Source organism: Lepisma saccharinum, chromosome 21, assembly GCF_977018435.1.
Source record: "Lepisma saccharinum chromosome 21, izLepSacc3.1, whole genome shotgun sequence".
NCBI lineage: Eukaryota > Metazoa > Arthropoda > Insecta > Zygentoma > Lepismatidae > Lepisma > Lepisma saccharinum.
Window position 1 is genome coordinate 20,302,222 of NC_139249.1, and position 23,042 is coordinate 20,325,263.

At 37.7% G+C, this 23,042-nt stretch overlaps 1 protein-coding gene across 3 annotated transcripts in view; it reads left to right on the forward strand.

Annotated features, from left to right (window-relative positions):
* LOC146003927 (WD repeat-containing protein 11-like) overlaps positions 1-23,042 on the forward strand; it is a 76,474-nt gene that overhangs the window by 48,096 nt on the left and 5,336 nt on the right. For 2 of the 3 annotated variants that reach the window (XM_083142429.1, XM_083142430.1), the window contains exons 17-22: positions 10,876-11,068; positions 12,252-12,389; positions 14,543-14,859; positions 17,099-17,265; positions 17,733-17,830; positions 21,734-21,903. In XM_083142429.1, the coding sequence (XP_082998555.1) occupies positions 10,876-11,068; positions 12,252-12,389; positions 14,543-14,859; positions 17,099-17,265; positions 17,733-17,830; positions 21,734-21,903 (1,083 nt within the window). The remainder of the gene's footprint in view (positions 1-10,875; positions 11,069-12,251; positions 12,390-14,542; positions 14,860-17,098; positions 17,266-17,732; positions 17,831-21,733; positions 21,904-23,042) is intronic. The other variant, XM_083142431.1, reaches the window with a different exon arrangement.

The following is a 23,042-nucleotide window of genomic DNA, read 5'->3' on the forward strand; positions in this document are numbered from 1 at the left end:
TATTAGCATTGAACACAAGCATTCAGGAAAGTGGTAAACAATAGTTGAATCACAAATGGCCAAAGTTGCAATTTCAACAATAATAGTGAAAGGAAAAGTTATACATTTTTTGCAGAATAGTTTTAACCTTTAGTGTCTAGGTTGTCAAATTTGGAACGACGGCTGTATTTCCGTTGAGGACGAATTGTCGATATTTCGATTAGCAACGCACAACAGCAATTAACATTCCATTTCTTGAAAACTACACATAATATTTCAGTTATGTCTTTTTTTTATCTTTAGTATGCATATGAAGGTATGACATACTTGAATTACAAAACAATATGCATATGAAGGTATGACATACTTGAATTACAAAACAATATATGCATTGTTACTATTATTAAAAGCAGAGATTGAAAAAGTCCTTTGTTTCTTCTGTTACCATCGTAATATTATGGGATACATTTTTGAAACTAATGTATCGTTTTGAATAATTTGATTTCTGTATGTAAAAATGAGTAAAAGGCAACATTTTAAGCAATGTACAACAATTAAGAATCCAGGGGGGACGTGGGGGCAAAGGCCCGATGTTCAAAATTTGGCTGGACCACGTGGCAGAATTAAGATGCAATTTCTTGAAAATCCCTCTCCGGCCATCAAGTTTTTCACAAATCACCCCCCCCCCCCTTCTGTTGTCTTATTGTCACCATGTTCCATAGAAGCATCCTGCCAATTAACCTCAAGATTCGACCCCTCTCCACTTCATGTGCTGATGCCGATAGGTTTACTGATACAGGTACTTTTATGAGGGTGATTTACTTTATTTTATATGAATATGTATTGCTATTAAGTTTATGATTCTACTCTTAGAGATTCAGCGACTCTGTAATGGGGAGGGTTTGGTGGAGTATACTAAATCAACCAAGAATAAAAAAAAAACACCACTTATTCAAAAAAAAAAAAAGAGAGCAACGCTGCCACATGTAGACCCTATGCTACGTGTGGTGTTCCATGGGCAATAACAGGTTTCCCTTGGGAGACCTGTTAACTAACAGATGAACTTTAGCCTAAAATCTAAAAATGGTAGGTAGAGGAGGCTTTAGTAGACTTACGGTTCACTTCAATGATATCAGATAGATCACATTTAAATGACACATTTATTCAATAAAGAACATAACCTGTGGCATGGCCACCACTAAACATGAACATCTTCACTGTTACACAAAGAACACAAAAATAAATATACAAAAATATTTGGTACTTACATATCAGCCAATTTTACACAATACACTTCATACTAGGGATGGCCAGATCCGGATCCTTGCGGATCCGAAATCCGGATCCGGTTGGTTCCGGATCCCAAGGATCCGGATCCTAAAATTTTTCGGATCCGGATCCGCGGATCCGGAATTTTCAGATCGGGATCCGGATCCGGTACTTTCAGATCCGGATCCAGAACTTTCGGATCCGGATCCAGAACTTTCGGACCCGGATCCAGAACTTTCAGATCCGGATCCAAAACTTTCGGATCCGGTTCCGGAATTTTCGGATCCGGATCCGTTTTGCTATCCCACATGCGCTTCTTTGGAAAGTAAGAATGTGCTTATAACATATTGTTACCTGCTAATACCCGTGCGTCCATTTCGATCTTCAGCCGAGAGATCGGGAGAAGCGTGGCGGGCAACGCTGACGGTGATGCCGACATTTGCGGCCTGTAATGCCCGCTTATTTTTATGGACATATGCAGACATTTATATAAATATTGCAAAACGAGCACTAACCTGTGTTATAAGAGTTGTACAAACTGATATCCACCAAGTGCCAAGAGTGTAGACTTTCGGGGAGAATACGTTGAATAGCCTGAAACTTTCGTGCCTGTAGCTAAAGTCCTTCTGGGTCGGGCCGAGAACTTATCAGCCCCCCTCGTAACGTGAACCTTGCGGGTGGCATTCCAATCCTCTCACTGACACAACACACATACACACTGCAATAACACAAACAAGTAACGGCAAGTAACCAATAATAACACTCTTGCGCACAGTACGAAATTAACACGCTCTTGGTTTACATCTGCTCGCCACTATATTCACAGCTCTGTCGCGAAGGAACAAAAAACTCGAGCACGGATTGCAAGGAAGCTTACGAACACCATTGACTTTTAACGGTTTCGTCTACAGCGTAATCTTGATACAGTGTTGCACATTCGAAACCTCCAAATGATCCCCATCGGCACAAAACTCTTTCAAGGATATGAACTTAAGCAGGACGTTACTGGTCAAAACTATGATTAAAATGTTTTATTATCTGTGGCTCTTAACATCGTTTCTAAAGCGTATTTTTTGTGTAAATAAGGGCAGAACTTGGATGAATTACATACAGATGATAAATTATAACACAGGTTAGTGCTCGTTTTGCAATATTTATATACATGTCTGCGTATGTCCATAAACATAAGCGGGCATTACAGGCCGCAAATGTCGGCATCTCCGCCAGCGCCGCCCGCCACGCTTCTCCCGATCTCTCGGCTGAAGATCGAAATGGACGCACTGTATATATATATATATAATATACATACATACACATATATATATAGTGTGTGTACGCGTGTGCGCGATTTGTAATTAATTAATACACTTACAAGGGAGGTCTAAGTCTCCCTCTCCGATTTCCATGAAACTTGGCAGGTGTATAGAGCCCCCCCTTTTCAAATGTCAAGATGAGGAGAAATTAAAGTGGGGATCTGACCCCGAAACCACGAAAATATGGCATAGGAAGAAACAGGGGGCATAGGGCCTCTCTATACACCTGTCAAATTTCATGGGAATCGGAGGGGGACACAGGGGTCAGATGATCCACACGTCAATTTGTACTCATCTTGATATTTGAGGCTGGTTTTGCCCCCTAAAACAGTTTTTTTAGCCGCCCCTCTATACACCTAACACGTTTCATGGAAATCGGAAGGGAACACAGGGGTCAGATCCCCACTTCAATTTGTCCTCGTCTTGACATTTCAGGGGAGGTTGCCCCCTAGAACAGATTTTTAGCCCAAACCAAAAAAAAACACGTATTTCTTCATTTGGGTCCGTTTATACACACACCTGCCAAGTTTCATGGAAATCGGAGGGGGACACAGGGGTCAGATCCGCATTTTCAATTTGTCCTCATCTTGACAATTGAGTGAGTTTTGCCCTGTAAAACCGTTTTTTAGCTGAAACAAAAAAAAACACGTATTTCTTCCATGGGCCCCACTATACACCTGCCAAGTTTCATGGAAATCGGAGAGGGACACATAGGTCAAATGCACACTTAAATTTGTCCTCATATTGACATTTGAGGGGGGGAGGGGGTTGCTCCCTAAAACAGTTTTTTAGCCGAAACAAAAAAAAACACGTATTTCTTCATTTGGGCCCGTTTATACACACACCTGCCAAGTATCATGGAAATCGAAGGGGGACACATAGGTCAAATGCACACTTAAATTTGTCCTCATATTGACATTTGAGGGGGGGGGGGTTGTCCCCTAAAACAGTTTTTTAGCCGAAACAAAAAAACACGTATTTCTTCATTTGGGCCCCGTTTATACACACACCTGCCAAGTATCATGGAAATCGGAGGGGGACACAGGGGTCAGATCCTCACTTCAATTTGTCCTCATCTTGACATTTGAGGGAGTTTTGCCCCCTAAAACAGTTTTTTTAGCTGAAACAAAAAAAAACATATTTCTTCCATTGGGCCCCACTATAGACCTGCCAAGTTTCATGGAAATCGGAGGGACACAGGGGTCAGATCCTCACTTCAATTTGTCCTAATCTTGACATTTGAGGGGGCTTTGCCCCCTAAAACCATTTTTTAGCTGAAACAAAAAAACACGTATTTCTTCCTTTGGGCCCCACTATACGCCTGCCAAGTTTCATGGAAATCGGAGGGGCACACTTAGATAACCTCCCTTGTTAGTCTTACACTTTGTAATTATATAACACTGCATATATTATAATGTTTTATTTTAATTTGTAAAACTGTAAGTGTAGAACAATTGCATAATTTTTGTATAACATTTCTATTTTGTTATATGTGTTAAAGGTTTCATTCTGGAATGGAATGTCTCACATTTATGCGTGTTTCCATTTCCAATACATTCGAATGAATACATATTCGTTTCAATGGCATTTACAAAATCACCTCTGACATTTTATGTTAAACAAGTAAGATTATTTTTGTGCACGTGTGTGTCAGTCGATGCGTAGCAAAGTGTTTTAGGAACAACACTTGAAAAAAATTCTTGTAGGACTAACTAATCAAAAATTTCTGTGTAATCGAAGATCATAATACCGTTTAAGGTGTGGTAATATTAGGGTAGGTGGGGGTAAAGGTCCGCAGTTTTTACGTTTGATTTTTTGTCAATTTTTGGTCTTAAGTTTTTAATCTCAAAATGTCATAAATGGATACCTTATTTATACAGCTAAAATGAACACCAGTTTTAGAACCTGCAAAGTTAATGGTTTAAAGTATGAATTTGATTTTATCGACATAAGCAAATTCGGACCTCCGCAGGTGTACTATGTTGCGGATTCTTGCCGCACACAGCAAGAAGAAAATTATTACAATAACTTTTGCTATATTTACTGTATTAAACTGAATTATGATAACCATAGAACATAAAATAGTCTCTAATTTTAAATTGACAAGTAGGTATCCCAAGATTTCAATAACTTTAAAAATTAAACTCAAATAGCTTTAGAACAAAAACAAATCACTCAGATCAGTCTTAAAACCTATCATGTCTTTGAATCGAGTAGAACTGCTTTGAATCGGTGTAGGCAATTTCCTCACAACATCGTCTTTATGAAAGAACGATCGTTCATCAGTTTTCTTGAATCTCATAGTTTGCGGAGCCCTTTTGTAAAATACACCGATGTAGCCATCAACGTCAAGTTCAATGATTTTAGCCACGTACAAATGGAATGATGATTTAGTTTTTCCATACACTTTCACCACAACGAAGTCACCGGGTAGAAGTTCAGCTGGAATGTTGTCACATTCTGATTCATCGCTGGTTACTACAAATGCAGAATCATCGCTGCTTTCATGAAGGGAAAATTGGGATTCTGATTCAGACGACGACACAATTTCTTCATCAACTCTTTTCTTCGGGTTATCAGTACTTTGAAAGAGTCTCTTCTTTGATTTTTTGATTCGTAGGCGTTCTTCCCGTGATCTACCGTTCTCTGCCGTAGTGCTTCGAGTTGTTCCTTGTGAGGTGTCGAAGTGAGAAGAGTAGATTTTAGGCCTCTTCCCGTACGGTTTCTTCTAATATTTAATTTCGGGAGTGGAATAATATCATGGGGAGACACTGATGATTGACGAGAACTAGAAGTCCCAGGTGCAAGATTTTGCAGAGCAGCTCTGTTACTTGTCCTATCAATGGAAGAGGAAGGGACAGGAGTAGGATTTCCTAGAGCAGCCACGTTGCTGGACTCATCATTCCTTGTTTCTACAAGAGCAGACTGAGAGTTTTCAGGCAGACTATCTTCAAAGCAAATTCTTCCACGCAGGTCAGGATCTTCAAGATCAACAGTATCAATTTCATGTTCTTGTTCTGTTACTGAGGCTGGTAAAAAATCTTCATCATTAAAAATATTGATATCCAATGGATGAATTCCAGTCACTCGAAATCCTTGAGTAGCTTTTTCTACTGTGGCTGTTTTCTCGAATGCTCGATTAAATATACCTGCTACGTGGTACTCAGTTAATAGCTGACCAGGATTCGATGTGATCCAATTGTCGCATAAATCATCATAATAGGCTTTCAATGGCCTAAAGAAAGCACGATCCAAGGGTTGGGTTCGGTGGCTGCTATGAGGAGGAATACTAACCATGTGTATGTTGTGTTTCTTAGCTGAAGTAATAGCCTGGAGGGAAACATGTGATATGTGATTATCCAAAATAAGCAAAACTGGGACTTCTGCAGAGGGGTTAGTGTGTTTTCTAAAATGGTCTAGATAAATTAAAAATGTTTCCACATTCATATAACCAGAATCTGTCACAGCCATTGCAGAACCGATTGGCCCATCTTTCAGAAGAAGCGGATTGTTTCTTTTTCGTGAAAATATGAAAAATGGTGGGACGTGATGTCCTGTAGCACTCATCGCACAAGCAACTGTAATTGTTTTTCCTCTGTCAGCTGACACATTTTTTGACACTTCTCGTTTACCTTTTGGAGCAACATGTTTAGGTAATTTATTTGGGACGGTTTGGAAGCCACTTTCGTCCATGTTGTAGATGCGGTTTGGCGGAAAGTGGTATTTCTCCAGGATCTGTTTCAAATTTTGAAAATATTGGGTCAATTGTTGCCTGTTGAATCCCATTGTTCTAGCAACACTTGTCTTTCTCGGAGTTTTCATAGAGAGATGATTCCTCTTCATAAACTCCCTTGTCCAGTCTCTGCCAGCTAACTTAGATTCCTTTGAAAAGGAATGCGTGATTCCATTTCCTTCTGCATATTCATAGGCAAGGAAGCGTAGAGACTTCAATGTAAGTCCATAGAAACGGGCATCCAAGTCTTTAAGATGTGTCACTATTTCCTTTTCTTGCTCGGGCGTGAACACACGTTTGAAACGTCCTAGCGACCCAACTCCGTTGCCAGCTTTCAATCTTTTACTAACTGTTGATTCATCGAACCCAAGAACTCTACCGATTTCTCTTACAGACATGCCACCTGCTTTCATTTGTTGTGCTTGTTGAAAAAGAGCATCGGTCAGTGGTCTCACTTCTGCTTTCTTTCTTTTGTAGTTCCTGCAATGAAAAAATGAGGTTTGTATGAGGACTTCTAGCATTAGAAAGTATTCTTTATCAGATATATTATGTACATTTGACAATAATTGAGTATATTCCCACGATTGAATTTTTCCCGTTGAATCAAAATTTTGCGATGTTGTTTGAGAAATATGCTAAGCTCTATTTTAGTGCTATAATTAATTCAGAAGCTATCAACACAAAATGTCTAATTTTGCTTCCACTTTCACATGATTCGACAAAGCTACAAAGAGAAAAATTTTGAACAATACCGGTACCTAAAAAAGTTCATGAAGTTTAATAGATAGCTATGCAATTATAAATTAATACAGAAAGAATTTTTAAAGACAAAAAATTATTTAGCAATTCAACATGAAACCTCAACCACAAGACAAAACTTGGCAATAATTTAGTTGGTCGGTCTAGAGCCTTGAATTGTTAGCCTTTTTTAGACATTGCTAATACAGTATAATTCCAACAATAATCTTACCAGGTTGTTAAACTATCAGCAGTTAAACAAAATAAGTAGATCTAAATAAATGAAGCCATGTAGAGAGAAAATAGCGCAGTTTCTGTTTTAGATACGCATTGTTACCACACAAACTCTACTTACAGAGAAAAATAGGTTTTTACAACCATAATTATTTATATAGATAATTTATATAGATATTAACAATGTAAGGTAGAGCAAATTTTTATGAGGAATTGAATATACGATTTGAAAAATTATACGAATGGGGTAAAAGTCCGCAGCGGACGTTTGCCCCACTCTCTCAGCGGATTTTTACCCCATATCGCCATGTTATAAAATGCTGCCAATTCCCGTCAAATAACAGCATATTTTGGTGGACTTCCTCCATTAAATGATTAATAAAGCTTTATACATAAACACACAAACATAGTAATACATGAACCTATAACCACGCCAGTGTCAGAGAAGTGGTTTGTTTATTCCAAATTACATCAAACTATACAAAAACGTAACTTACCTCATAGCTGTAAAGGTTTTTGTTCTAGGAACACCACACTTCGTACGTCCGATCTCCTTCACTATACCTCGTGATCTGAACAACAGTGGTGCCAGTTCAATTCAAAGCCTTCGCAAAAAAGCCCTGCGGATCTTTGCCCTCCGCGGACCTTTACCCCCGACTACCCTATAATGGGATTGAGATACGAAACTCTCGGATCCGGATCCAAAAAATCCGGAATTTTCGGACCCGGTTCCGGATCCGAAACTTTCAGACCCGGATCCGGATCCGGAATTTTCGGATCCGGATCCAGATCCGTAACTCTCGGATCCGGAACTTTCGGATCCGGATCCAGATCCGAAACTTTCAGATTTGGAACTCTCGGATCCGGATCCAGATCTGGATCTCTCAGATCTGGATCCAGATCCGAAACTTTCAGACCCGGATCCGGATCCAGATCCGTAACTTTTGGATCCGGATCCGGATCCGAATGGATCCGGATTTTTCGGATCCGGATTCGTTTGGCCATCCCTACTTCATACCCGGGGGCCACACACTTTTTCACAACCACAAGCCACATCCCGACACCTGCCAATTTATGGGGCTCACAAGACAAGAGAATGCATAATTCCTGCTTTCTTGAGGTAATAAAGGCTTTGGGGATTGATGGACGCACTTTCCAGGCTTTTCATGGAAGGATTGCTGGAAATAACCATGGGTGCTCATGGATTCTTCATGGATGTGCCTTCTTGCCAACCATGTGGTCTGGATTTCCCACATTGGGTATGGGCATGGTGAAAATTGCACTTACAACCTTAAAAGAGGTCTTGGCTACTATATCCTGTGCTCAGAACACAATAGACCATCTGACTGCCTCCTATGTGATGTCACAGCCTTGAAAGCCTCTCATTGGCCAGCTGGGGTCACCTGTGGCTTTTCCTTGTCTGTGGAGGTTCCAATTCCTTCCACCAGATGGCAAAGTTATCAGTTGATTGAAAAATGTAAACAAAGGTGTTTTTTCATCTTTTCTGGCTTATTTATGCCAGATAATTGCAAATGAATTTACTTTTCATAAATTAGGCATTATTTTACCTATGCACAAATGTTAACTTTTATATTTATTAAAAAATAAGGGATATAGCAAATATATGATTTGGAGCACATGGTTTTTTGTATTCAAGATGGCTGCTGTCTGCCTAAAAATTATTTCCTAATAAATAGAGCATTTCTAACCCTCCCATGGGTGTAGCAACTGGTTTGTAAACATTACCCATTATGCTAATTGGGGGAAAGTATAAGCCTTTGGGAACTAGCTCTCACAAGCCTTTTCTGCACTTAGGTTGGGTCTGTGGGTCTTTGTGTGTGGGCATGTATGCCCAATCCTTGATTGGTCATACTTTACATGGTAAAACCTTAAAGTAGTTAAGAAAATTTATAAATTTTTATATGTAAGTATTGCTTGGAACTACACTATTAATCTGCCAGAATTTTATTTTTAAATATTCATAATTTCACACAGGAGATGGAATATTAAAATAGCTAATCACAAATTCAATTTTTTCACATGATACCTGTGCATATATGTAGCCTTTGTAAAGTATCATGTATAATTTTGCAGACACTACAAGATACCTAGATACTGGAGAAGTATTGCCTGATATCGTTGGTTAAATTCCAGCCAATACTTTCTGATACCTTTACCCTAATATTGGTAAACCCTGTCCACTCTAAACCAGAATATTAATCAAAGGGTCCCGGGTTCGATACCTGGTGGAGGCAGATAGTGGTTCGGATCCCACTTTAAACTGTAGGTCCAGTCCCGATTAGCCTATCTGTGCATAAAGTGGACTTAAAATACCAAATCAATGAATCAATATCTAAACCAGAATAGATCTGAAGAGACAAAGCGAAACATAAAATTGATTCTGAAAATAAACACATGTCATGGAACCATAAGAGGAAATAATTTGAATGTTCCTTCTTGTGTATACCAGCATAATTTGGGTAACTTAGATTAAAGGAACTTGCACAAGTACAGATATGCACAAGCACACTTTCTTTTTTTGGTAAGGTGTGATCCCTCATTTCCCCCATTATCACATACATACATTATTTCATTTCAGACATTTCTACCTCCTTTCATCTCCATAAGGATACATTGCTATTGACTTATTTTTTTGAGCTCATAGAGCATCATTCCCTATATGTTAATTCTGTTTCTTAGGATGCGATGTTCTTTGCAACCAGACACCTTTCTTATTGCTTAAGGAAGTTTTATTTGTCATTATATCTGTCTGCGTACATTCTAGTTTCTACATTACATTGGAAAGTGGTAGGAATTACTGGTTATTTCCATTTCTGTGTTTTAAAAATTGATATTATGTTTTGAATGTGAGATTAAAATATGCTGGCATTATTTTATAGTATGATAATTTGCCTTTAAATTTCACTGGCTCATACAGTGGAACCTCGATTTTATGTTTTTCAGGGATAATTTATATTTGGGATTGATAATGGGAAAATTGTATAACATTTTGCTTCATTGGAACCATCAAGATTGAATGTAAAATGCAGGAAAATGTAATATCCTGGTTCCACTATATCTTTCTCTTTTTAGGAAGCTTGTTGCATTGTCTATGTAAAGTATGTAATAGGAACAATTCAATGTGAAATTTATATTCTTGGTAAAGCATAGATGTCTCACTATGTTTGTTCTTTCAGCTGGCTCATCGAATCACAATTTATTTTCATGATTGTAATTACAAATCAGAAAACTATTGGGAATCATGCAAAATGCATACAAGTTCATTCAAACAGCATGAGTATTTATAAACATACCATATTTACAGTTCATGCAGTGTAAATGTGTATGTTTTAGTGTTTGCACTCAATGTATTACAGATTGTATCTATATACTCGTTCTTGTTCCATCGGAGTAATTATGTGTAATGATATATGTGGGCCTTTCATGGCAGACTATGTGGGAGTTCTTATTACAGAACAGAAAATACAATTTGAATGCATTACAGGTTTGATGGGCACATCCCATTTTCTTCCCAAGTCTACTTGTCTTATAGCATTAGCTCCTTGAATAAATAGCTAAAGAACAGATAGATATTTCCTCTAATGTTAGCATTACTTTGCCCAATTGCAGCCCTTTGAAAGAATTTCTCAGCTGAAGTGCCCCAAGGACATGGTTAAGGTTGTCGACATTGACTGGGCCGCTTCGGACAAGCCAGTTCTGGCCACTCAAGATGGTTGCCTCCGCATCATGGACATGACGCTGCTGTCAAGTTGCTCTGCATTGGGTGACTACGAATTTCAAGGTTTGTTTATGATCACATGACTGGTGGTAGCAAATCATATGGTTTTATAATTGTATTGTTTCCCATTTACTCCATTGTTGCTTACTTTTACTGATATTTTGGTATCGTAGATATTATGCTTTGTGGTAGACCTGTACTTTCTACAGAGGGCGGTTGTTTGACGGCATCGTAGTGTGTCGATGAAGCAAGCTCATAACAGTTTCAAATGATGTGCACACATTTTTGATACATCTTTATTAAGACACCCACTAACGTAAGCTGGCATGGGGGTGGGCTAGAAACCAGTTTTATGGAGGTCCTGAAAGTAGACAGGAGACTGTGAAGTGATAAGGGTTGTTGTTTTGTATTGTGTGGCCTGTTTATTAATCTGGCGACTGTGAAGTGATAGGGTGCTTGTTACGTATTGTGTTCTTTCTAGTGTATTCACCCTCAAAGTGTGTTATGGCTCAGCAAAGGTTTTCTACTGCACAGTGTGTATTTATTTATGATTCATATCTGTTAACTCAATCAGCATGTGAAGTTCAAAGGTGATTTGAAACAAGATTCCCGGGTGTAAAAGTTCCATGTCGTAAATAAATCACTCTTTAAATTGGTTGTGGTAACTTGCATGCTTGATTCACCCAGAGTGTCTACAGTTCCGACGTACGGCTGTGAGTGCCTTGCTTGCCGATAGCGCAAACACTGATGCAGCAGTCTACACTTCAATGGATGGCTCTGTACTTCTTGGTGGGTTTTTTATTTTATATGGAACTGTTTTTATAATTTTGTTAATTTTTTAGCAGTGTTGAATAAACTTGATTCTCTTGAATAGACAGTGCAGTTTTACACTTAAAACTATATTGTGCTAATAGCTTGGCCTGGAAATGTTTTTTAAAAAATTGCCTGTAAAATCTCGAAAGGTCGGGAAATTTGTTTCCCAGAATGAGTTGGAACATTGAGTAATATAACTACCAGTCATAGCAATAACAAAAAAAAAGTAGGCTATATATGTATAATTTGTCACATTAATATCATCAGATGAAGGGTGGTAATGCCAGTGTGGTATGTTCTGATGGCTTGTTTTGTTCAGAGAATATTTATTAATCTTTCTTTGTTTGTTTTTAATCTGCACTGATATGATCTGTTAGTTCTGCCAGCATAATGTTGTTGACATTTGGCTTGTATCCATGCTTTATTGTTACAGATCCTGTGTTTTGTCCAAACCTTCTACCTCCTACAGTAGTCCATAATGTTCAAACAATGTTGTCCGGTCAGTTTTGGAAGGAAACATATTCATTAGATTTTACAACAGAAGATGGGTTTACAGAGAAAAATATAAAAGGTAAGGTAGCTTTCCTCTTCCTGCAGAATTTTTTAATACAATTGAAGTTTTCACTTCATTTCATTCCAAGCATTCAAGTGAAGAAGTTAGCGGCTCTGGGTAAGAAAGTGAGTTTGTACCCAAGCACTATTCGCGATTTAAATTAGCTCATATGTCATCTGGTGAGATTTTTGGGAACTACTTTATGTAGGACACTATGTTGTGTTGTAGTCATTCAAAGCATGAGGAATGTGCGAAAGAGTGATGTCTACTGTTCAGTTTTTGGTTGTAAATCATTTTATGGATCAGAACAAGTGAAACGTTTTCATGTGTTTCCACTCTGAGGAATCAATAAAATGAAATTTGTAAATAGACCAGGGAAAACAGATTGATTGTCAGAAGACTGGCGTGGGGGATAAGACTGAGATGCAAAAAGGAAATTACGAAGAATGCATGAGTCTACTCACTTTATTTTTTACAAGATGATTATATATTACCGTGCAAATAAAGTTTTAAATTGTACTTTACAAATAAAACATTTTTTTTTTCGAAAAGCATGAAGAGTCTTGTATTATGTATGAAATTTTGAACAGGTGCAAGTTGATTAAGTGCAAAGATGAAAATAGTTTCAAAATGAATTAATGTCTTAAATGTAACCAGAGAAAGTAAATGGGCATGCTAATGTTGTTGTTTCATTCAGCATCATGTCCTTTTTCAGTCGATAATCAGCTCAGCCCTACAAAATATATAATTTTATGTTGATATTAATTTCCCAGAGGGTGCAGTGGCTCCCTTGCTCCCTCTCCCTACCTTCAGACATTCATGGATAATGTCTTCCAAGTGAAAAAAGCATTCCAAATGTTTCATCAGGTTTAGAAGACATCATTGTGAATTATTTTTTAAAATATATGTAAGCGTGACATAGTAAAACATTTCTCTTGTCTTTTATATTCCATACACCATTTTTTAAAAAGTTTAGTTAGATAATTGAAAATTATTAATATATTGTACGCATATCTCGGAAATGAAGTTACGAGGTATGGCTAAAAAGTAATGAGACTGGCAATACTGGAAACAAATTGACGACGCTAATGCCTTCCCTTCAAGTTTGAACTTTCTACAGTTGCTACGCGATTTGTTAAGAGCATCTGAAGTGAAGGTGTGTTTGAGAGGTGTGTTAAGAAAATGGACTGGCAAAAAGTTTGAACAATGTTTTGCCATCAAATTGTAACACAATTTTTTTGTATTTGGTACAGAGTCTGAAGAAGACCTTGCTAGAAGGTTGAAACGTAATGTTTAGTTTTATGGTTTATAATAAAATAAATTCTGCCTTGATCAGCATAGTGAGTTTTTGATTATCAAATTGTGTGTAAAGCTTGGCGAATCTGATGCTGTGACTTATAAAAAGTTACAAAGAGCTTATGGAGAACATTCCCTACTCAGGGCATAAAGTTCAGATGGCATAAGTCCTTTTTAGAAGGCCGAGAACAAGTGGAAGACTAACCTCGTGCGGGAAGACCTTCAACCTCAAAAATGGACGACAGTGTGGAAAGAGTGAGGTCTCTTGTTAGGTCAGATCGTCGATTGACATTGAGAATGATCAGTAGTGAGTTAAATTTGAACCGGTTTACCATCCATCAAATTTTAGCACTTGGATGCTGCACCATGACAATGCCCCAAATCACACAGCAGTCACACGCTAGTCTCTATCAATGCATTTTTGGCAGAAAAAAGCATTCCTGTGGTTTCTCAGGCCCCGTATTTACCGGGTCTTGTCCCTGGGACTTCCTTCTATTCCCCGGCTCAAAAACCACTTGAAAGGCAGCCATTTTGATAATGTGTATAATATCCAAAAGAGCTGACGAGCTGAAGAGTGTTCCACCAGAAGCCTTCCAGCACTGCTACAAACGATGGAAACAATGCCTCCGTTGCTGTGTAGCTGCCCAAGGGGATAACCTTGATTTGTAAAAAGAATAATATGGTTAAAAGAAAATCAGTCTCATTACTTTTCGCCACACCTCGTAGTTAGCCTACAGCCGACTGTCATAGAACACTTAGTATGGTTACCAATATGACTTTGATCAGCTTACTCTGTTCAACTGAAACACACTGCCAAGATTTACTGTAAAGCAAAGCCATCTTAGAGCAGGGCATGCCTTTTACTGTAATTCCAGACGTTAAGAGGCAGATGGAGATGCTGGATAAAGAGCGACTGGACTCCCTCCAGAACTGTTCTTTGGGAACGGTCGAGAGGAGCCTAATAGCGGCGGAAATACTTGGGAACCAGGCAGACATTGATTTCTGGAGAGTGGTGCTGTTTTATCTTCAGGCAGGGAAAGCTGAATCTCGACACAAGAAGGGTACCGAGAGGCCAAGACAGCCAAGCACTGGCTCTCCGTCAACGTTGGACACAAGGAGAATCAACAGGTACCCACATCTTCAGCCACTGGATAGCTGCTACGATATCCTTTGTGACCCATTTTCATATCAGGTAAATGTTGCCCTTAAGCTCAATAATGTATTGCATGGAAATTATAACAAATATGGAATTATATAAAATTTAGCAACTCATTAAAATTTGATGTGAAAAATAGCAAACATTTACGTGGAAATTCCAGCAAGAAATGCAGACTTGAGCAGGACTCAAGCCTGGGGGTTTGCAATGTCTGAGTCACTGACCTCCATGTCAGAGTGGTTATCACAGTCTGCTATGAAGACAGGGGTCTCAGGTTCGAGTCCCACTCTGGGTTTGGTGTTCTTTGTTCATTAATTTAATCGTATAATCATTCATCCTCATCATTGCGATTAGCCAAAAGTGTAAAAAAAGGGATGCTATATAACAAAAATTAAATCGTCAGTGTATGAGTCCTGGTCAAGCCTCTATTTATCCACTGAAATTTCAACGTAGTGAATCTCTTGTGTATACCAAATCATAAGGTAGCAAACATTTAGTTAAGAACAGCAGTGATGAAATGCAAGCTTTATGAACAGTGTTTTCGTAAAGGTTCTGAATCCATGGAAATATATGACATTTATTTTGTTACTATTGAGGATCAAGTTAACTTTGACTGTGTATTAGAAGTAACTTTTCTTTCTTTCCAATTTTGAAGAATCATGCAGCTATTCTAAATTCCTTCTGGAGAATCTTACTGATGGCATTCACTGTTCACTAGACAGTAGTAAGTGCAATTCTGAATTGTCTGCAAGGAATTGCTAAGAGATATAATTTTTCACAATCGGTGGTGTGCTGTGTGTCTTCAGAATGAGAGATGTTTTTTTATGAATTTGTTCTTAACACAGTCCTAAAAAGATCCAGTCAAAACTTCAGCTATCTTGTTATTGGAAAGAAGGAATACACTTTGCTAGGTTTAGAGTAAAAAAAAAGGTAAATTGCTGCCCTGTGCTTAGCACCATGCCATGAAGGCGTATAGGGGGTGTGGGGGTAACGCCTCACACTTTCTTGATCCGGTCGTGAGTGGGGGTGATGTGACCGCCTTTACCCCCCAGGGTTTCCCCCAGGTACCCATGTTATTCGACGCTGGGTGGGCGCCGGGGCCGCTTCCAACGTTAGAAAAGTTCCCGGATTTGAACCGGCCGGGGATCGAACCCGGGACCTTTAGCATGGTAGTCAGACGCGTTACCGATTGAGTCACCGCGGCCACGTGTTTAGAGTACCCCAACTTTATGCATTAGATGGAGAAATTCTTATTCAAAGGCCCCTGTTCTGATACAGTTTAAACAAGTTCTGCTGAAAGGAATATTGCAAGATAGGACTTCCTGCGCTTGAAGGAGGGTCAAGATGAAAACCAAAATCCAGGGAGTACTGTTCAGCCCAGCTCCAAGACAACTGAACTGTAAACATGTGAAAGAGTGTATTCACAATGCGTTGCGAAGGTCTGTACTTGTAGGTAGTTCCCAACAGTTGACACCACTTTCTGTGCATCAGGAATAGACAATCTCATTAAATCAGAAATGTGATTATGTAGAGCGTAGTTCCTGCGATCCTCTATCATGTCATACCATTTCCAGAATGCAGGTATTATCCTCCAAATGACAGATCTTGTATACTTTTCCCGTTTTGTATTAGCCCTTGTACAGGGTGTCAAAAAAGTCACCAGCCGAGGCTTTGAACATACGTAACTTTTGTACAAAAAGCGATAAGAGACATGAAGCTTTCACCGTGTATTAACTTCGTCTATGTGGATATTTTTAAAACATTAAACATGATCATTCAGTATGCAGAAAAGGTTACTAAGGTATAAAAAGTTTTTGATAAATACAAACATGGATAATAGACATCTGTGGAGTCACTAGCAATAATTTTTGATGTGTACCGATGGTCTGTGTGGGTGTTTATCGAATTGATAAGAGAACGATACATTTGTACACATTTACAATTGAAAATTGTACAAAAGATTCATTAATATTAATACCTAAGTATTCCTCTGAAGTTGTGTGCATTGGAATATTGGAGTAAGTATGCAAAATAACTTAACATTTCCAGGGTACTTAGGCTCTGTGGACATGCTGCTTGGCATTTTTGGGAACTGCAAAATAACCAAACTCTGGAAAACTATCTGCCGCTATTGTTGAATAAATTGAAACTGGTACCTACCTTTAACTATAACATGAATTTTATATGCAGCAGTAGAGAGCAGTGATAGTTTTTAAGGAGGTGCATGGCATGGTTTTTGATTTAAATAAAATCCCTCTAATTCCTTTTCACTTAGAAATTGCAGTTGGAACGTGTGACGTTGCACGAAAGCAAGCGAGGAGACTATGAGCACACCAAGAAAGTAATTGAGAGGTTGATACTACTGGGAGAAATGGACAGGGCTGTTCAGCTCCTCTTGGAGACAGAGTTGGATAATTCAAGCTATTACACAGATGCCATCAAGTGAGTAATGCACAGAAATGTCGTTTTTGAACATTAGGAAACAAGACATCAGATACAGGATATAACCATGATCTGGCAGTTGAGATTTTGACTTTTTTTTACCTTGATTCTCAATATATGTACTGCATGTATTTTTTGTTTTCATGTCTCCAGTGGAAGTTGATATTGCCTTACTGAAGATCTGGTGATATTCTTTAGTTCTTTAACATTAAAACAATACTGTATTGTTTTCTGAGAATACAACTACAGTGAAACCCCAATCTTACATTTGTCTGCACATTATATAGTCTTTGTTTATGGCCTCAGTTGAACAAAAGGTTATAACATTTTCTTGGATTTTACATTTTCCAGAATTTTAAAGTGTTTTTGCATTAGTCCCCTGAAAAACATCAAAAATCGAGGTCCCATTTTTTTTAAATAATGAAATATGTACAGAAAAAGCAACATCTCGTTTTCTTTGTTTTTAGAGCATGTTTGGTTGCAACAATCCAGTCGACTGGAGCTGCGCAGAGCACCATTAAGTTGGTGGCTACAAATCTCATTGCCAATGGAAATGTTTGGGAAGGTACGCTGTTCTATTTGTTTAATGTTGTTCCTTAATTTGAAATGTATGTTTATAACTCTTTTTATGTGCATGTGTGTTATTCAGGAATAATAGGCATAAATATGTGTTGTTGTTTTTTTTTAAAATTAGAATGCTCTCTCTAATTTGAAGAGAAATTTTAAAAATATAATGCATGTGAAATATGGGAATATCTTACCATACACATTGTATGGTATTTAAAGAAAAATACTCTAGTTGCATATTTTAAAAACATATAACTTTTGGCTAGCCCTATATTATGGGAATAAGTACGTAAATTAAGGATCACAATATAAAATTGTTAGCAGTACACATAAAGAGCAGATATAAAATTTACCAATAACAAACAACCATCGTTCTACCAATCTTACATAAAATTGCAAATGTTCCTTGAAGAATGTAAATGGTTTGTAAACCTCCTTAATTATCATATTTATGTGTGTATAACGTGCACTCTGGTTTTTGAAAGGGAAAAGTGAAAACAATTATATCTTATATACAGTACAATGCAGGTTCACGCAAAGCTGTTGCTATGCCGATCAACAGTGAATGACATCATTCCTATTCAATGAGTCACCTGTTGCTATGTGGACCAAGAGGAGAACATTACATTACTAAGTAAAAAATTGTGGCACATGGCCTTTCAACTCTTATAAGTGGTTTTGCTAATTTCCTCTTTAAAACTTCAAAATATATACTTTTTCTATGACTAACGAAACATTTATAGGAGGCACATTCAGAACTCGCAAACTAGCAGTTAGCAGCGCAAGATTTCTTCCATTAAGGCATTTACACACTTCATATATGTCATATTATTTGGCCAGTAATACATTTTAATTATTTTCTATTTCCTTATCTTTTCATACAAAGTACCATAAAAATCAGAACGTTCCTTCATTTTGTAATGAGCTTATTTCAACTGCATTGCACATTAGTGTCGCCATCTTGAATTGAATACTGTTACAATATTCAGAAACTGCAGAATTCAAGCTTTATACTGATATATAACATGATAGGGTTCCATAAACATTAAAAAATTATTCCGTTTGTAATACGATCCACACTTTTTTGGGGCAAAACTTTGGAAAAAAGTGCACATTAAACACAAGTAAATATGGTAATGTGTCACCAGGTGACTCATCAATCAGTGAATTTTACTTTGAATATTCTGGTAATTGATAGGTAATTGAATAATATGAAGTATTTAGACATCATAAAGATAACAAACAAGATGGCAGGATATTGCACTGAGCAGTGATTCTTAAAGTGTGCTTCCTCCATGAATCCCTGAGGCTCTACAAGAGATTTGCAGGGTTCCGTGGCGCTTTTTGTGAAAAATCAATCTTACGTATTTAGCTGACATATTCACAAGAATAAATTAATTTAACCTAGGTCTGCAACGAAAGCATGCTACTGTTTTCACAGCATCTGATAATATTGGTGCTTTCAAGAGGAAGTGTAGTTCTGGGATGAATTTTCTTGAAACCATGACCTTGGTAACTTTGTGACTTCACATCACACCAAAAATTTCTCAATGCCTTCCTCGTAAACTCCCTCACACAATTCATAGCATGTACTCAATCTGGATGTGCTGTCCTTATTTTTATTCACACCAAATGGAGAACATGCTTCATAAACTTGAGAAAGAAACTTGGTTTTTGTTTGCTTCGTGCGAACTTTTGATGAACTTTAATGATGTTATTGCCAAATTACCTTATTTTTTCGGAAGGGGGAGACAATAAATTACTATTTGGAGTAAGTTTAGACTGCTGTCATCAGTTTCAAATGTTTACCAAGTCCTAACTGAAGGGCTGGCAATAAAATAAATATTGCTCGATCCTATTTTCCTGAAGCTATGTATGGAAGGAAAAATCAATACTGTAGTTGACTGCCTTAAAGTTTGTTCGAAGTCCACCTTGTCCTAAGCTAGGCTAATCAGGATTGAATCTATGGTTTAAAGTGGAATCTTACCCACTGTGCCTCCACTGGGATTGAACCCAGGATCACTTGAGTACAAGTTGATAACATTACCGCTATGTCATCGTGGAAGCAGTTGACTGTTTCCAATACAAGGTGTTTAGTCGGCAAGGTTTATCCACGAGAGCAGATGGAATCAAGATGTTCTGAATGCTGGACTTACAAGGGGCATTCAGTATGCTCTAATACTCACCAAGAAAACAAAATACAATAGTCCTAACCTTTACTACTCAGCTGGGCATTATTCTCCCCTAAGTTTGACTATGTCTCGAATCAAGTTCTAGCCCACACACTTCTGTGCTAGACTGTACAATGGAAGAATTCAGTTCATCATGAAGAATTGTGCTTTAATTTAAATTTACCCCTATGTTTCCATGACATTGTTCCATGGTATTTAAATCGTTGCTAATGTCATACATTCATAAACTTTCGTATGTGGACCTTTGTAGTACAGCTTTTATGAGTCAAATATACTATAAGAAGATGACTAGAATAAGGCAAGTTGCAAACATAGTTGAAATTACTCCAGTACATTTTACTAGTGGGTACTGAAATAATTCGTGTGTTGTTTTTGAAAATGAAAAGCACTTTTGCTTAAAAGTGGAGACTATTTAGAATTATTAATATACTCAATGTTCTTATTACGCATACTTAAAGGTGTAATTGTAAATACTGACAGATACCATGATACACTCACACAGTTGAAAGTTTCCATTTGACAGAAGAAGCCAAGCCTTCGTTACACCAGCAATGATGGTTTACTCTGATAAGTTTACTTTTCATTTTTTCACGCGAATTTTCTTCCAGAGGGTTGCAAAATCGATCGCAAAGAAAATTTGCACGGACAAATTAAAAGTAAACTTATCAGAGTGAATTACCAATCTCTGCATAACCGCCAAACAGATATCTTTACATACAAAGCAATGATGATGTGAATCATGCTGTTTGCAAATTGATTCATAGTCAGTGCGGCTTCATCCTGCTATTTATCAACTATGTAACTACTCTCTTCATCAGGTAGAACGTAAGGGTAGGAATAAGGCACTACACATGTTCAGTTGCCTTAAATCACATTTTAACCGTTTTATCCATTTTTACAATATCTCTTGATCCATGCCTTGTTTGATGCAGCCAATGGTATAATTAAGTTGGCACAGCCTATCTACCTGATGAAGGGAGTAGTTACATCCCGAAACGTAGTTTCACGAAAATCATATACTCGCCAACGTAAGTACTTTTAGCTATTTTATAAAAGATTTTTTTCTTTTTATATTGTACTGATAATTTATACTACATGAGTAAGTATATACACCGATACAGGGAAAACGGTGCACAATTTTCAAAAGACAAGGATAAAGTTAAATTTAACAATTAATAGAATATGGTTTCTCAAGGAATGTAGAAGTTTGGGGGTAATCCCGAGTTTTCTAAAATGAGGATACCGTCCATTAAGTAAAAAAGGGGTACAACAAAAAAAGAACGTTCAAATGGGGATGTTGTCAAAATGTATAAGGGAGGCATGTGGTAATGTAGACCGATTAAATAAAAAATGTCTAAAGTTACATTTGGAACTAGGAGCTATTATAGATGTTGTGACCTGGTTGGAAATTGAAGAAAGACACCACAAGTACGTGGAAGCAGCAAAATATAAACATAGAGTCGTCATACAGAATAAGCTGTATAAGCTTAGGAAGAACGAGGGAACAAAAAACAAACGTAATAAGGATAGGGAACAACAGGGGGACCCAGAGGGAAACGTGTTAAATTTAACCGATTTAATTCTACCAAAGTACCTTAACGAAATAATGGGAAAAGGGCAGAAATTTGCTATCGGGGATCAAAAAATCTCAAGACTACTACTCTTGTATGCACTTCTTGATTGTATTATTTTTCCACCTTCTCTTCCAGGGATCCAGTTGCTGTGCTTGATTGGCAAGGGTTTAGATGCGTGCCGTTATCTGTTGTCTTATGGTCTGTGGGAATCGGCTGTGTGGTTGGCAAAATCAGTTCTTCCATCTCATGAAATGCAAGAGATAATGAAGAAATGGAGTGACCACTTGTGGGCCAATGGACAGAAGGTAAAGATGATTCGGTAATACATTATTTTTCATACTTTCAGAATTTAGTATTTGTGTGTGTGTGTGCACATGTTTAACAATCTTTAAGAAAGGTACAACTTTCCCCTGAAAATGACAAAATATAATAAGAAAAGCATGTTTATTGTGGACAAATTTAAATCGCAAGAACCAGAGAGTTGAAGTAACAAAGGAGTTAGTGGCTGGTTCTGTGACTGAGAATATTAAATGGTCAGCCTTCGACCTTTCCACTGAAGTTACCAGATTCAAATCCCAGCCTGAGCACACACGGGTGTTGTTTGTGATTCTGATCATTACTCATCCTCAGCATCGTAATCAGCCAGAAGTGGCAGATGCAGAAAAGTGACAGTGAATGACAGAAATGCAAAGTCAGGTGTTAATGAGATGTACTACATACACACAGTGGAACTGTAGTTTTAACTTTCTGAATTTTTTCATTTTTTCTGTTATGCACTTAACTTTCAAAGCCCTGTAAGACCACATGTTACATGACAAATATTTTCCCAGGTTTCCTACATGTTACATGACAAATATTTTCCCAGGTTTCCTACATGTTACATGACAAATATTTTCCCAGTTTTCCTTCATGTTACATGACAAATATTTTCCCAGGTTTCCTACATGTTACATGACAAATATTTTCCCAGGTTTCCTACATGTTACATGACAAATATTTTCCCAGGTTTCCTACATGTTACATGACAAATATTTTCCCAGGTTTCCTACATGTTACATGACAAGTATTTTCCCAGGTTTCCTACATGTTACATGACAAGTATTTTCCCAGGTTTCCTACATGTTACATGACAAATATTTTCCCAGGTTTCCTACATGTTACATGACAAATATTTTCCCAGGTTTCCTACATGTTACATGACAAATATTTTCCCAGGTTTCCTACATGTTACATGACAAATATTTTCCCAGGTTTCCTACATGTTACATGACAAGTATTTTCCCAGGTTTCCTACATGTTACATGACAAATATTTTCCCAGGTTTCCTGCATTTATGTTTTGCATTCAAGGGGTTCCTGGGTCAATACCCAGTGGAGGCACATAGTGGTTTAGAACACAATTTAATCCAGTCCTGACTAGCCTTCTTGTCCATAAAGTTGACTTA